The 16,552-nt window shown below is 47.8% G+C and overlaps 1 protein-coding gene across 6 annotated transcripts in view; it reads left to right on the forward strand.

The window, feature by feature from the left end:
• LOC119170482 (uncharacterized) overlaps positions 1-16,552 on the forward strand; it is a 126,130-nt gene that overhangs the window by 99,326 nt on the left and 10,252 nt on the right. For all 6 annotated transcript variants that reach the window (XM_075887256.1, XM_075887257.1, XM_037421659.2 and 3 more), the window contains 2 exons: positions 7,308-7,421; positions 10,767-15,462. In XM_075887256.1, the coding sequence (XP_075743371.1) occupies positions 7,308-7,421; positions 10,767-15,462 (4,810 nt within the window). The remainder of the gene's footprint in view (positions 1-7,307; positions 7,422-10,766; positions 15,463-16,552) is intronic.

A 16,552-nucleotide genomic window follows, 5' to 3' on the forward strand; every position in this document is an offset into this window, starting at 1 on the left:
TTTGTACCCTACTGTTAAACGGCTCGAACGCTAAACCCAGCATAGACTCGCTCATGCCAAAGGTAGCCTCACAACCATGGCAACACCTCGAGACAAGCCAATCCAGTAGCCATTCTCGCTTGTGGTAGCTGTGGGAGACGAGTCGGTGAGTCAGTTGTACATTAGGCCTATTTGTGCAGCTAGGTGCAGTGGATCACAGTGTATATTTCAGCCCAATGGAGAGGAAGCGGCTGCACCATGCACCAAATTGTTCAGGAGCTCGATCGAAGCGGCTTGCCCAAGATAGAAGTGGTGAAAAAATGCAACATCCCGAAATCGATGCTGTCGCGAATCTAGAAAGACAGAAAAAATTTAAGGCACTGTAAAGAACGGGACCTCTACATCTAAATGGATGCGGATGTGGACGACGCCTTATGAACAACTAGAAAAAGTTCTTTTTCTGTTGTTCAGGCGTGCACAGAGTTGTAATTTGCCCATAAGCGGACCAAGTCTCGAGCAGAAAGCTCGGAAGATCACCATGCAAATGGGTGTTCAGAATTTCGCCCTAAGCGAGGGATGGTTCAGCCGCTTCAAGACATACCATGGTCTAGTCTCCAAAGCAATCTCCGGTGAGAGTGCTGCAGTCAACAGAGACATTTGCACCGACTGGCAACTGGGGCGGCTTAAGGAAATTTTGATGAGCTTGGAGCCACAAGACATCTTCAACCTCGACGAGATGAGTCTTTCTTATAACGCGCTTTCATCAAAGACCCTTGTCTTCAAAGGCGAAGCCTGTAGCGGAGGAAAGATCGCATCACTGTGTTGGTGGGTGCAAACATGGCAGGAGATGAGAAATTGAAGCTGTTGGTAATAGGAAAATCAAGGTGCTTACGTTGTTTTAAAGGCGTTTGACACCTTCCGGTTGTGTACCATGTGAACGGAAGAGCGTAGATGACCATGGCCATTTTCAAAAACTGGCTATGGGAAAAAGAGGCAAGATTTATGAGGCAAGGCGGGAAGGTTGTCTTCATCGTGGATGATTACCCAGCTCACGGTCAGGTTGAAGGACTCCAAGCCATCACTCTAGAATTCTTGCGAGCGAACACAACGGCAGTGGTCTAGCCAATGGATCAAAGGGTTATTCAGAATGTTAAGGTTTATTACCACAGACAATTGCTCCATCAAATGCTGCTTTGTGCAGACAGCGAAAATGCTACAGCATAGACTTATTGGCAGCCATCCACATTTTGGCTCGTGCCTGGGAGCAAGTGAAGGCCACAACAATACACAGATTCTTTCACCATGCTGGCTTTCAAGCGCAAGAAGCAGTACCTAATGAAAAAGAAAGCCCTACTAACGCCGACATAGAAGCACTATTCAGTCAGGTCGTGCCCTCTGCCCCTTTCACGCTGCAGGACTACGAATCAATTGATGAAAATATTCGTACCTGTCGTAACCAGACAGTCGATGAAATAATTGCTGAAGTGCAAGATGAGGATGAACCTTCCAACGATGAATGTGATGACAATATTGCCACTGCAGTGGTGCCATTATACAGTTCAGCTAAAGAGACTTGTCCAGAATTTCTAGCTAGTTTGTCAGGCATGGGTGCGTACTTTGCGAAGAAACAACTCAAGCTTGCCAAACAAACCACCTTTCTCTCCTTTTTCTCTCTCACTCATTCGCATGAGTAAGGTGAGGTTTGTGCGATTTGAGTAAAGTTTTTTGTTAAGTAAGTGTGCTTTGCTTAAATGAAACTTCTGATAAATGAAACAGTTTTCTGGATTCCTTTCGAGTTCCGTTTAAGAGGAGTAGACTGTAGTGTTAGGCAGCAAAAAGCACACCTCCATGTTTTTAAGCACGACGGTAGCGTGGTAAGCCTCACAGTTATCCACGACATGGCATATCTTGCAGGTGTGCTTGCTCAGCCACTCGTCTCACTCACGCAGTTATTATGCAACGATCTCTCTTGTCATCCAGGCCTTGCAGTTGGAGACATAACTCACTTGGAGTTTCCGCTTTTCTTTGAAGCATCGCGGTGATGCATTTTTGCCAATCACGAGGGCCAGCACCTTTTCGGGCCCGTCCATATTCGCACATAGCACGGTCACATGGAGCCTCCTTTCTTTACCGCTTCGGTGGTCACCTTTGAGGGCCTAGTTTTTTTTTTTTTTTTCGGCAGCATCTGATAGAACAGGGCAGTCTCATCTAGGTTGAACAGATCCCTGGGGTTGTATTTTTCGAGCAGCTGCCCAGTGTTCTTTTCGATCCACGTCAGTGCAGGTTCGTGGTTGACAAATAGCGATTCCCCGCTGACAGCCCTGCCGACAAAGTCGTGGCGCTCCTTGAAGCGCTGCAGTCAGCCGTTGCTAGCCACAAAATCATCGTGCCCCATAATGCACGTGAAGTTCCTTGCCTTCTGCTGCAGAAGTGCCCAGCTCACAGGAGGACCGATTGCTCTGATTTCTCAAAACCAGTTGAACACCGCCTTTTCGATAGCTTCGAAGGTGGGGGCTCGCAACTTCATTCGGTCGCCTTTGGCGCCACGTGCGGCAGCGCCGGTAATGCTCTTTCTCTTGTTTAAGATTGTCGACAACGTGCTCAACAATACGCCGAAATGTTTGGTCACTTTTTTTTTCTTGGCGTCGGGCGCAACGACTTCTGCTTAATTGTTATATTTTCGCGCTTACGTTTGCCGCTGCCATTTTGCATCTTGTGTCTTCTCTGACAGCCAGCAACAGGGAAAAAGGCCACCATCTCCGCTGCCCCAGCACGGAGCTGAAAGGGAAGAAGGACGTCAAATGCGCAGGCAGGTCAACGAGTTCTACATGAGAGGGGAGGCCGACTGACGCGCAGGCTCGTGCGAGTTGCTGTGCGGGCGAGTACATTAGTTCCCGAGGAAAGAGGGGAGGCAGGGAGACTCGCACCCACGCGCGTGTTGGCAGGCGACTATGGGAGCGCAAGGCACGAATTTTGAAGGGCCTCAGCTATGATGAGATATAAACCCTCGCGCACTATAACATATGGAATTGATGTATACCAAAATGATCAGTAAATGCTCGTTGTGTACAAAAACAGGTTCATTATATCCATTGTGAGAAAACTTTCGCTTAGTTAAAATGATGTTTTATATACAAGTATGTCTTTGGGAATTGCAAGGGGAATTATTATTGCTTCGTTACATTCATTAGTTTGTTATATCCCACTTTGTTATAACGAGGTTCTACTGTATAGCTTTAAAAGTCGGCACAGTAAAATCTTGGTGGTATAATTGCGGCTTATACGAATTGCGAAGGCCCCGCCGCGGTGGTCTAGCGGCTAAGGCACTCGGGGGCTGACCCGCAGGTCGTGGAATCAAATCCTGGCTGCGGCAGCTGCATTTTTGGTGAAAACGAAAATGCTGAAGGCCCGTGTGCTCAGATATGAGTGCACGTTAAAGAATCCCAGTTGGTCGAAATTTCCAGAGTCCTCCAGTACGGCGTCTCATAAACATATGGTGCTCTTGGGACGTTGAACTTTGCATATCATCATCATCATCACGAATAGCGAGGTTATACAAATTTCCCTGTGGTCTCAACCAACGCCCATTGGCCTGCTGTGTACTACCGTAAAATTCCGAGCAAACGCCCCCACCCGAGCAAGCGCCCCCTATCAAAACTGGCGCCCTTGCTCTGTCTCTAGTCATTGCTGGATCTAGCCATAGCCGTTAGGCTTGGCGTGTGTTCGGTGTGTTAACGTAGCCAGGCGGTATTGTTCGTTGTTCCTCTACGTTGACTTTGCTGCACGATGTTGTAGATGCGTTCTTACACTGTTGCGAAGAAAATTGAGGTGGTTCAGTGACATCGCCAAGGTGAAAGATATGCGCATGCAACCTCGCGGCACTTCAACATCGATCGACGATGCCCACTTCGAGTTTTTCGAAAGTGAGCGCAGTGCCGGGCGCGCTGTTAGCAACAGGTTGCTTGCAGAAGAGGCAGTGCGCGTAGCCAGGAGCCTGCAGCTCGAAAACTTGGTATCGTCGGACCATTATATTGCCAGGTAGAAGAGCGTTTCGGCATCTTCATACGACAGGCAACGAATGAAAGCCAAAAGATGCTGGATGACTACGCAGAAGCAGTGCGTGCCTTTCAGTTGTCCGTGAACGAGCTGCGATTGATATATGACTACACGCCTTTTAATGTGGCCAACATGGACCAGACAATGGTCTGCATGGACTGCCCGGCATCTCAAACAAACATTATCATCAGGGAAAGTTCTGTCAGGATCCCCAGTACTGGATGTGCAAGGCGAATATTCACAGTCGCACTCGCTGCCTGCGTGTCCGGCCACAAACTTCCGGCCTACATTATTTTGGAGGAGCCGAGCGGCAGGATTCCAATGAAAGCTGTCACAAAAATTCGTTTTCCAGGTGGGTTTCTATTTTTTTTCTCTTGTTAGTGGGGTAACGCGAGCACGCTATATTATTATTTTTTTCTTATAGTGAACGTCCGTGTGACATCATCGAAGAACAGGTGGATGACATCCGAAAAATTCCAAGAGTGGCCGTCACGGCTGTGGGGTCTGAGCACCGACGACGTTAGGTGGTTGTTGGTATCAGACCAAGCTCCTATGCACAAAACGCAGGCAGGAAAGAATGCCGTGGAAGAGTGAGATGCAGACATTGCATACGTGCCGACTGGATGCACAAGTCTATTGCAGCCAGCTGACGTGTACTGGAACCGGTCCTTCAAAGCCAGTCTTCGAAAGAGCTGGGAGGAATTCATGCGCATAACAGAAAGAGCGCATAGTATCATGCGCATAGCAGAACATAGCAGAAAAGAAATCTGCAGAAACTGTCGCATCAGGACGTACTGAATTTTGTGCTGTAGCATGGGATGCTGTACCACAGGTGACCATTGTTCAGAGTTTAAAGAGCTGCGGAATATCGAATGCACTGGCATTCTACACGGCCTTCTACACAGCCGGTTGTCCGACGATGGCGACATTCGTCCAAAACATTTCAAGGAACTGCAGGCTGAATGCTACATTCTGTTGTTTGACACCAACTCTGAAGGGTTCTTTGATGGATTTGAAAGGAAATAAGCAATCATCAAAAATTTCCAAATACAGCTTCTGTTCAATCTGTACATCGCTGTAAGAAGTCTTTATCATTTTTTAGAAGAAAAAAGTAACCGGCAGTCATGCTTGTTGTGACGACTTTTCACTCCATAATGTTTAAAGCACACGTCTGATACAAATGCTTTATGTGCACTATACAGTCGATTCCGGATATATTGAACTCAAAGGGGATCGCGAAATAGTTCGATATATTGATGATTCATAATACAAAATATGCATATTTAAGGCCTATAAAGCATTTTAGGCCTTGGAAAACGTTACAAGCACTAACGTAACTATTCGCTCACAGTATAATAAAGAACAAGGTGTGAACTGTAAGTTATCGCACTTTATTTGACATGAAAATAGTCCGTAAACTTGTCTTGCTTCTTGCGCGCCGTCAAGTTGCAGTCATCATCAATATCATTGAAGCTTTTCAAATAAGTGAAGTCGGCTCCTTAGGCCATAACAGCATTGATTTACCCAAAATGCCGATGCAAGCTATGAAGTGCGGGAAAAGGTTGGTTAGCGACGGCGGCGTTGGCATCTTCATAACCACACGGTTACACTTCTGTGGCACCGGCAACGGCAGCCATGATTTCTGCATTGATGTAGTCTGAAACAGCTACATTATTATCTGCACCGATGAAGTCGTTCACTGTCTGAGACGATGCCCGCAAGGGCTGATAAGTCACAGAATTCACTGAGGCGCCGTACACCTTTGTCAGCGGTCGTGGCACACTGAAAGCCGTCTCGTGGCCCGCAAGAAAAGTTTACGACAGTGCTTTACTTGACGTCGCTCCAAGCACCAGTCATCTTTATTGCTAGTATGTGCGGGTCAACGTTCTGTTCAACTCCTGAAGGAGGGTAGGAACGAGGCAAAAAGTAAACAAGGCGCAAAAGACAACGTCGAGTTCCCACCGACAACATGTTGACGATATCGAGGTCACTTGTTGCTTTGTAGCTGGCAGCTACTGCTTTCAGCACCTTTGATGTGGAAAGCTAGAAAAAGCATAGCCTCCAAGATATGCGTTTTAAGACTGGAAACACTGATAATGCATCACGAGGTGGCAAATCTTGAATGCCATGCTTTTCAGGCTCGCATGCCATTGTGTGCTAACAAACAAGGGAGGGAATTCGAACATTGCAACAAGATCGCAGAGCCACTTAGCATTTTCATTTTGGTGGCTCTTCAGCAATTGGTCTTTTAATTTAAAAAACACTATTCCCGCGCATTGAGACCTGTACATTGCGCATCAAACATACCGGTGCACTCGCAAGCACCGCGCAACGAACTAGATCAGTGCGATGGAAAAAACCGTCTTTTTGTCACCAGCACATAAAAAAAAGATCCAAACCTCATAGAATGCGGCTGAAAATTGATCGATATTTCCTAGGAAAAATGCACTTCCTGGCCTTTAGAGCGTTGCAGCCTTCGGTATATGGTTGCACTGGTCCCATATTTTTGCATGAAAAATTCAAGGGGATTTTTAACTGTTTGATATAGCCAACAATTTCATGTATCCGAGTTTGATATATCCGGGATCAATTGAATTGGCACTTATTATTTTTTTCGATATAACTGTAGTTTTGGTTTATATATTCTCCTTTCAGAACCACCATATTGTGAAATCATTCGATTTCTGGGTAATGTGATAGTTTTTGGTTTGACATAGTCTGCACTCAGTAAAGGTAGCACTGCTGAATGTATCATTTTTTCTGGATATTTGTTGCGCAGCAAACTTTCTTTTTCCATTTCCTGATGTCTTGCTGTTAAAAATCATTTTGGTTTCGTTTGAATCCACTGCGAAATTTAAATTTGACATTAGTGCTCCTCTGGAAACACCACAATGCTGAGCTTTAGTTTAAGAAATGTTGCAGGCATTGGTTAACCTTTCGTTGGGCTTGCAAAGCAATGATGAGACTCTACATGTGCTTTTATTTATCCCACTGTAGTTTTGCTTACCAACTTCAGCTGTACATGGTGCATGTGATTCACCTCTAATACTTCTGAGTTCTGAGTGTGTACATTTTGCTTGTGATCTCACGGGTTATGTCAAAATAAAGTGAAGTCAATGTCTAGTCGCGATATACATGACATATTACGAAACTTTAAGCTTCATGTGAACTCTGTACACTTGTGAGATATTGAGTTCGTCGCTGTCCCTATTGAGGGAAAGTGCCTTTGTAGCATTGTACTGATTTGTCCTTGTGCTCTCCCTTGGTTTCAGCTGTGATGAGGACAATGGGGGCAATGTAATGGTTGCCCGACCAAGGTTACCCCGGCACTCCTTCACCCAAGTCAAAAAAGCCATCTCAAGACCACCACCATCATCACTCAGTCGGTGAGAAAACACTTTTCTCTTTTGTTGTTGTTGTAATACTTAATTTCATTTTGAATAGCAGCTCATTGTATTACAGGCAGAGGTCACACACATGCTCTCCTGCCAACTCTCCCGAATCGTCAGGGAGACTCCGGAATTTTGACCTGATCTCCCTATTTTATGAATGCTATCTCGAATCTCCCGAAAAGTGGCTGGCGCAGCAGAGGATTTTTCGTTTGTTTGTTTTTGATTACGCGTGTAAGTCAGCTTTTCCTGCTGCAACAGCTACTGTGCTTTGGAAGAATACTCGCCACTACACTTCTGTAGTTCATTGTATCCATACCATAGAGTACCACTAGGTATATTCTAGCACTACAGCACCGCGCATTTGGGCGAAGGCCGGCGGTAGCGAGACTTGGTTGCCGCCGTACCAAAAGAAGGCGAAGGAAGAGGTACCACAACTTCTGCATGTCTCTGTCTGTCTGCCTCCTTGCATTTTGTGCGCTAAGCCTACGCTGCCTGCCCAGGTGTCAGTTCTGTTTGTTACATTCATGGGAGGGGGGGGAGTATTTCCTTAAGTTCACTTAGAAGGGGGATGTCCGTGTCAAAAGCAAAGAAGTACTTGCTAGTGTTTTTGGGCTGGGACTGGGATTCTGTGATTTGTGACAGAAAAGTGGCACGTGTGGCTTTTGCACCATGTGCACCTGTGATGGAAGCGTTTTGCATGGCGGCCAGGCCGTCATAGAGGCGCACATCACTTCACAGAACCATCGAAACTACAGTCGAACACGGTTATATCGAACACACATTTATCGAATCTTCGAGTGTATCGAACTCTTATGTTATCCTCTTGAAAGTCCTTTGTAAAAGTGTATAAATTTGCACGTTTATATCAAACGGCATTTTTATCCGCCTTCAGATATATCAAACGCCGCGCGAGCTAGAAGGTGCGTTTCAGCACTTGCCCCCCCTCCCCTCCCTAACCCCCTCCTGCGATCTCCGCGTGCGTGCTGGAAGGCGCATTTTTGGCACTCGCAGCAGCGCCCAGTGACCTCTGTGCGGCACCACGCCTCTGCCAAAACCCAAAAAGGTAAGGGCGAGAGGGCTCGGACCAACATTGGCTCAGACTTCGCGATCTCCAACTTGCAGAACAGCTTTTTTTTTTTTAATCTCTCTCATGCTTTCTCCGCGTACACCTCTGCTCGTAAAGCAGGAATGAAGGAGTCGACGTCCTCCTCCTTTCGCCTTTTTTTTTGTTTTTTGTTGCTGTTTTGCGAGGTTTGATCAGCGAACCACAGCTCGTGCCTTTTGCTGTTGCCCTCGCAGAGCCTCGCGGGCGTATTGCTCTCGAGCTGTCGTGTCGTCTACGTACCACCGCATGCCTAGCATTTCTCTCTTGCATGCATGGTGTGCAAAGCCGCTGCGGACTCCTTGAATTGTCGACTTCTCGTGTAGCTATGGCCAGCGTCGAGAAGTACCCTTGACTTTGCGACAAGGTTAGTCTATCCAGCGTGTTGAGACGGGCGAGAAATGTTCGACCGTTGCGGACGACTTCGGGATACTACGGAGCATTCTGAATACCTTGTTGAAAAACAAGGCAGATATCAAGGCAAAGGCGGCGAAGCAGCAAACGTCAGGAGCCTATCATGTGCGGGCTTCTGCCCACGGCAATGTAGAAAAACACTGCCTTGTTTTCAGAAGTGCGCGCGAAGGACATTACAGTGGATGGCCCGATGCCGATCGCCAAGGCCAAATGGCTTGCCGCTGTACTCGGTGAAACAACTTCGCCAACAAGACCGAGTGACTTCACTGATTTAAGCAGTGCTACAACATCGTTTTCAAAACTATTTCTGGCGAAAGTAAAGCTGTCGGCAGCTTCACTTTGTCAGATCTCCACAAAGTTTTCTCCCGTGGAGATTTTCAATGCTTGGCAAGACATGAAGACGGACACAATGGTCAACTGCTTCCACAAGGTAGGCTTCAAGACAGCAGGATGATGATGACGAGCGCATACACGACGCATTTCGCGAGTTGTGATAACATCCAGACTAGCGTCTTCAACATTTTAAAAACGAAGAAGCAGGCTGAGGTTAGCGATTTTTATTTATTTTTTTTTTTCACGTAAATAAGTAATTCTGTGGCGGCATGTGTGCGGAATTAGTTGTTGTTCTTCAATGCACCTATTGTAGGTGATGATCTGCTACAGTTAAGCTCTCTGGCCATCTATTTTTTAGATCGAATCTTTCATATATCGAGCTAATTCGCGATCCCCTTCGAGCTCGATATATCCGTGTTCAACTGTATGTTCAAGCTGCAGAAAGGCAGGACAACATCGCAAGTTTCCTCTAAGAAAAGTAGGATATGTGCAGAATGTCTATTCGCGGAATTTCTTGTGGAACACAACTTGCCGCTAAGTGTTATGGATCATGCAGGGCAGTTGCTTCAGACAATTTTTGCGAGGGGCGACGGTGCGAAGCGGTTCGGGTGCAAACGTACGAAAACAAACTGCCATCACCGAGGAAATGCCTACAGATGACAAAAACACTATGATGGAGGCTTTGAAACTTTGTGTTTTTGCAATCACAGTGGATGCAAGCAATGACAGTGTAAATGTCTCAGCCTCAGTTGGCTAAGGTACTCAGCTGCTGACTCGCTGATCGCGGGATTGAATCCCGGCTGTGGCAGCTGCATTTTTGAATGAGGCAAAAATGCTGTAGGCCTGTGTGCTCAGGTTTGGGTGCCTGTTAAAAAACTCCAGTTGGTCGAAATTTCCGGAGTCCTCCACAACGGCGCCTCTCATAATCATATGGTGGCTTTAGGATGTTAATCCCCACATATCAATCATTATATCCAGGATCAACTGTTATTTTCCTCCAACATCACTTCATTGTATTAGAAAAATATTTAATTTGCAAAATTTTGTTATTCGCTCATCTCTAATGCAGTTTAAGCGGCAATGTAAATGCGAGCTCAGTAGAAAATCGGCGTTTCCTGATAAAGGTACATGCAGGACAAATTTAGTTGGGGTACAAGTGCTTTCTTGTGTGCAAACAAGTGGGTGAATACTTGAAGATGAATAAATATCAATGTAATAAAATGTTTGATTTTGTGAGTTAAATACTTAGCTTGCCACATTGCAACTGGGAAACTGCTACAAAAGCACTTTATTACGAGGGTGCATGTGTACAATTAACGAGGGGAATGAAGTGCTAAAAGAGCAAGATGGACTAGGGTGTACAAAAAATAGGTGCCTCTAGTCCACCCCTGTCTATGTCGTCCTCTTAGCGCTTCACCATCTGTACTAGTAATGCAGCACCACCAAGCCCAAACTACTAGTCTACTAAGCTGCATGTGTACTATTTGCAGGGTGCGTGCAGCTCTGGCCAAAGTTTCTCCTCCTCCAGCATGCGGTGACTTGCTAGGCAGCATCTTGGAGATGCAGTCTGTGTTCCATTCCAAGGGTGGCCTCACAGGTGCTATTGTGCAACGTGATGGTTCTTTGGACCTGCGTGCAGTGCCTTCGTCAGCGCGCAAGTGCCCCCGAAGTCCCCCTGGTTCACCTGCCGAATCTCCAGCTTCTCCTCCACCTTCAAGCATAGGTGGTCACTCAATGGGCTCGGCCAACCAGGCTCCCAGCCGACGTGCGTCGAGTGGTAGTAGCTACACTTCAAGCTGTGTTGGTGCTTCAGGGGACAACGGCGCAACACCTAGTCGGCATGATGATCATGCCCAACGGGAAGGTTGTGGTAGCTACCACCACTTGATGGTTCCCTCTCCATCAGATGCCTATGCTCGCAAGAATGGCCGGGACCGGACTAAGAATGGTGCTGTGGAGGAAGACGACGACATTGACATTTACAGTGACATTGATGATGGGGATGACAGTGGTGGTGGTGGTGATGGTGCGGGGGATAGCATGAATCATAATGGAGAAGATACAGAGCTTTCGGTAAATGGTGAAAGCCCAACAAGAGTGTCTGCCTCATTGTCCATTAGCAGAGAGAGCGTGTCGCGACATGTCCCAGCAGGCGTTGTGGATCATGACGAGGAAGCATCGTCGAGTGAAAATGAGCTGGTTATTGACGAGCAGGAAAATGCTGCTGATGCTGCAGAAGATGAAGAAGTTGCAGTTGATAACTTGAAAGCAGCTGAAGAGAGCGAGGAGGAAGGTCCCATCCTGGAAACGGACAATGTGAGGAGCCCATCCCCCGAGAACGATGAGGGCGCATCACAAGTGTCAGATGAAGAGGGTGGGCTGGAAATCGTCGAGGATGGAAACTCAAGTGATGGTGAACAGGGTGAAGATGAAAGTAATGGAGCCAAAGAAAATGATGATGGTGGTGATGAAGCAGGAGATGGCGATGAGGCGGAGGAGGGTGGGGTAGAGGAAGAGGGCGAAGAAAAACCAGAAGTGCAGCCTCAAGCTGAAGAGGAAGAAAGCTTACAGATGAACCCTCAAGAGGAAGAAACAGGTTCAGTGCCTGTAGAAGACACTCCAGCATCCCCTACCGAAGAGGACTCTTCATTCATGCATGATGCGCCTGCGTCTCCCCCTGCTGAAGAAAGTCCATCATCTCCACTAGAAGCGACACCATCTCCTTCTACCCCTGTTGATGTGCCGGCATCGCCAACGGAAGATGTGGTCCCTGGGGCATCACCTATTGAGAGTGGAGAGGACTCCTCGGCACCTGCCTCTCCTGAAGAAGTGCCAGCAGATGAGCAATCAGCAGAGGTTTCAAGAGAAGGTGAAGATGGGCAAGAAAATGACGAAAAGGGGATCACAGACATCAATGAAGGCGACGAAGAAGACACACAGGACAATGCGTCTTCGCCAAAGGAAATTGAAAGTCCCGAGGCTGAACCGGAAGAAGAGGAGGGAGAAGAGCTGGAAGAGAGCAGTTTGGCAGCTGGTGGACCAAGTGACGACATCGCTTCCCCTGCACCAGAGGAGTCTAAAGAGGCAGATGATGGTGGTGTCCTCCTGGGCAACCTCCTTGATACTGAAGATATATCTTCTTCTTCTGAAGAAGAAGGCCTTCTTGAAGATACCAGTAATGGCATGGAGGATATATCGGAGCCTGGTAGCACAGATGGCTTGGTGGACAATCTTGAAGCTGTTGTCAGGGAGCAGGAGGAGCCTTGGCGACAAGAGTCAAAGGACAGTGAATGCCCAGTGCATAAGGAGCGGAAGACAAAGCACAAGAAAGAAACTTGTCATCATCGGAAGCACCGGCGTCACCGGCGGACAAACAGCAATAATGAGGACCGTGAAGAAGGTGAGATTGTTGAAGAAAGGTCTCCGTCATCTTCAAGCCGACGACGAAAGGAGGTAGAGACAACTGCTGATGACTTGGCTGAGTTGGCACCACGCATCAACATTTCAGAGTTGCCGCGTATACCCAAGCTCAAACGTAGTGAAAAAGTAGCAAGTCACACTGCTGACAGTGAATCAAGCATTGGAGGTGATAGCACAAGTGCAACTGCAGCATCGCATGTCGAAGTGAAGCGCACTAGTGTGTTGGGCCGGGTTGACTCAGGCAGTGATATCAGCTGGAAGAAGCTGTCAAAGCACTCACGGGAGCGTAGCTACCGAGACGGAAAGCAACGGGATGACACAGTGTTGTACAAAGAGCGTGAAATCAAGAAGCGTGAAAAAGAAAGTCGCACCGAGCGCTCTGATAATCCGACACGCAAGGACGCTGATGTGAGAGCAAGCTCTCCATCGCCACCACCGCCACCGAAAAAGAAGGAACGGCGCCCTGATCGAGAGCTGTATGTTCGCCCTGACAAGAAACGTGACTGGAATAAAAACGAAAAGAAGGAAAAGGAGAAGTCGTCATATAAAGAGAGCAAGTCATCATCTCACAAAGATCACAGGGACAAGTACAAGGAGAGAGACAAGCATAGCAGCAGTGGCAGCAGCAGCAAAGAACACACTCGGCACAGCAGCAAAGACCGACGACGGAGCAGCTCAAGAGAACGCCACGAGCACAGGCACAGCAGTCGCCACCGTAGAGACCACTCAGAAGAGCGCTCATCCGAGAAGTCCTCAAAGCACAAGGATTCACGTCGAACAGATGACCGAGAGTCAAGACGCTATGATGACAGGGACACTAGGGATTCAAGGGAAAAGCGTGATTCAAGGGATACTCGCAGCTCTAGGGAAACCAGGGATTCAAGGGATGATGGCAGCCGAGGAAGAGAGTCTAGAGATGCTAGAGATTCAAGAGATAGTAGGGAGTCTAGGGATGTGCGGGAGTCCAGAGAAAACAGGGAATCGAGAGATGCCGCAAGGGACAGCAGAGAATCGAGGGACAGTAGGGAATCAAAAGAGAGCAGGGAATCTAGGGAAAGCAGAGAAACGAGGGAGTCACGTGAAGTAACTAGGGAGCCACGACGGACTGAAGAAAAAATAAAGGTGGTTGTTGAGAAGGACTACTGGCGAGATAAGCATGAGCGGCAGAAAGAGAGGTCACCCAGTCCTGATTTAGAGGAGGCAGAGGAGCACACGCCCATCGAGTCTAAAGAAGTGATTGCCAAGGGTGACAGTATTATAATCAATGTAAATTTCAATCGCAGCAAAAAGGAAACAATGGTGGCAGCAACCCCATTAAAAGATCCTGATACACATTCAAAATCTAGCACAAGGGAATCGAGGTCACGGAAACGTGAGGCCTCTTCTCCCGCCACTCCGCAGTACGGAAGTGACAGTGACGTCAACGAGGGTTTGACCAAAAAGAGGCGCCGTCACCATCTGATTGGCCATGATGTCAGTAGAGATGACAGTGAAGCAAGTGAGCAGGACGAGCAAGAGGGTATGGAGAGGTCTCCAGTTTCTCCAGCGTATGACTTTGGTGATCAGGCATCGGCATCTTCATCATCGGGGAGTGACGGCTTTGCTGACAACAAGCCAAGCACACCCCCAGAAGTGCATCCGTCACCCGTATCACCTGCTACTGTGGACAAGTCGCCAGTATCATCACAAACAACTCCTCAAGCACCAGAGCCGCCGTCACCACCGCTGCCACAGCCGCCTTCGCCACCACTACCACAGCCGACTATGTCGAGTGGCTCTGCGAAGCAGCTGTCACCACGTTCGCCCCCATCACCGCCAGAAGACAACAGTTATGACCCATGTGAGCCAACCAAAAGCCCGAGCCCACCGCCACCACCGATGGTCGCATCTACAGCGGCTACCGAGAGTGATCCTCGGCCACCTCCCGAGCTCGAGCTGCCACCGCTTCCACCAGAACCAGAGCCACCAACACGTGCTGTCAAGGCAACAGCAGTGTCCTTGCCTTTGACTCAGCCCGTTCCATCTATGACAGTTGCAGCACCTGTGAGTGGCCCTCCGGTGCTCCCAGCTATGGCGGGGCTACAGTTGCAACCACCGCCACCGTTCCTGCCAGCGCGGCCTCTGACTACTGTGATGGGCACTCTGGCAGGTGCCTGGGCTCCTGCTCCAACGCCCGTGATTCTTGGTCTTCGGGCGCCATTTGTGCCACCGGCCCTTGGCGCACTTCTGCCTCCGCCAATGGGCCTCTTGCCACTGAGGCCACCACCAGCACCTATGGTGCAGCTGACAGCCCCGCCCATTGTCACTGCACCTGCTGCTGCTGCTCCTCCACAAACTGTGAGCCTGCCCCCTGAACCAGCAGCTCGGGTGACAGAGCAGACAGGTGTCGTTGACATGGATGTTTCCACACCACCGCTGTATTCCCCCACGGACATTCCCGTTTCACCTCCGGAGCCTGCTGCTGTGCCTCTGCAACCAGCACCTGTTGCACAGAAAGGGTCATTTGACTCCCTTTTACCCGCGGACCGAAAAAGTGGCAAAGGCAGTTCCAAGTCCAAACGGCAACACTCCAGCAGTACTGGTGGTGCTTCACAGGATGCCAAACATGTTATACACTTTGTTGTTGACAAGGCCAAGGGTGGTTCGTCGGTTGTGACCCGGAGCCGGCCGGAGTCCAAGTTTAGTAGTCGTAGCATGGACGAAAGCCAGCTCCAGATCCTCGACGAACTGCCCAGCTCGGCTGTTGAGATGCAGGTCAAGGACAAGGTGAGTGCTGAGACAGGAAAAAATGCTTCTTTTCTGTCACATTTACCATTAGAAAGTTGGGGTCTTTGAGCCATAAGTTGTTTTTTCTGCATTCAGGGGTGCTGAAAGTTCTGCGCCATTCTGCATGTAAACAGCGATTTCTGTTATAATTATCCATTGGAAGTCTGACGTGCCAAATCTAGTGGAGTCTTATTGTCGACCGAGCAACACTGAGTGTTTGCTACAGGAAGAATGCGGCCGCATCCATATCCTGTGTGTTTTGGTCACATTGCCACAGTAACACAGTTCAGTTCACTCATGGTGCCTGCAAGTGCTGGTCTCAACACTGTCATTGCCGTGCTTTTTTTTTTTTTTGAAAGTCTGGTGATACTATGAGTAACTATGAATGGATACCTTACCGCCTTATGCAGACAGTTTGGAGCAGGTGTAGCAGTCTTCACCAGTCATTGACACATTGCATGTCTAATGATGAACAAATGTGTGTGGTTTTCTCTTGTGTGGTTCAAGCGAAGCGCAATTTAAAGGTACTGCACTCTTTATATGGTCGACTCTTGTTAATTCAAACTCAAAGGGACCTCTGAATTTTGTTGTTCAAAGTATCAAGAAGTTTGTATTATCAGAAGTTCTCAGATGAGATTACTCTGGCTGAGGTGACACCACACATTATGATAAGGCATTGATATTATCACATTCAAGAATTTTGGGTGGTTTTAAGCCCTAAATGCACACAGTAACAGGGAGCAGAGGTGTAAAGCCCACAAGCCTATTGGCCATTTACAGCTGATCAGACCTTTTAAAGAAATTGTGAATTGCCAACTGCTTCATTGCTATAGGTATGTGCCTTCAGTGCAATGCTCTCTATACCAGTTGAGAAGCATCATGTGAGGTTTACCATGCGTGTATTTCCTTTCAAGCATTTGTTTATTTTGCAAAACCTTTTTTTCTTTAAGGCCTCAGGTGCTTACTTAAAATTTTTAGACTGTTAGTATTATATATGTGATGAAAGCAAACACATTTTTATACAGTAGTGGGAAAGCAGCAGATATTTTCTGTTGTGGATCTGAAAAAATATGAATTAACTGAATGATGG

This window comes from Rhipicephalus microplus, chromosome 2 (genome assembly GCF_043290135.1).
Source record: "Rhipicephalus microplus isolate Deutch F79 chromosome 2, USDA_Rmic, whole genome shotgun sequence".
Taxonomy (NCBI): domain Eukaryota; kingdom Metazoa; phylum Arthropoda; class Arachnida; order Ixodida; family Ixodidae; genus Rhipicephalus; species Rhipicephalus microplus.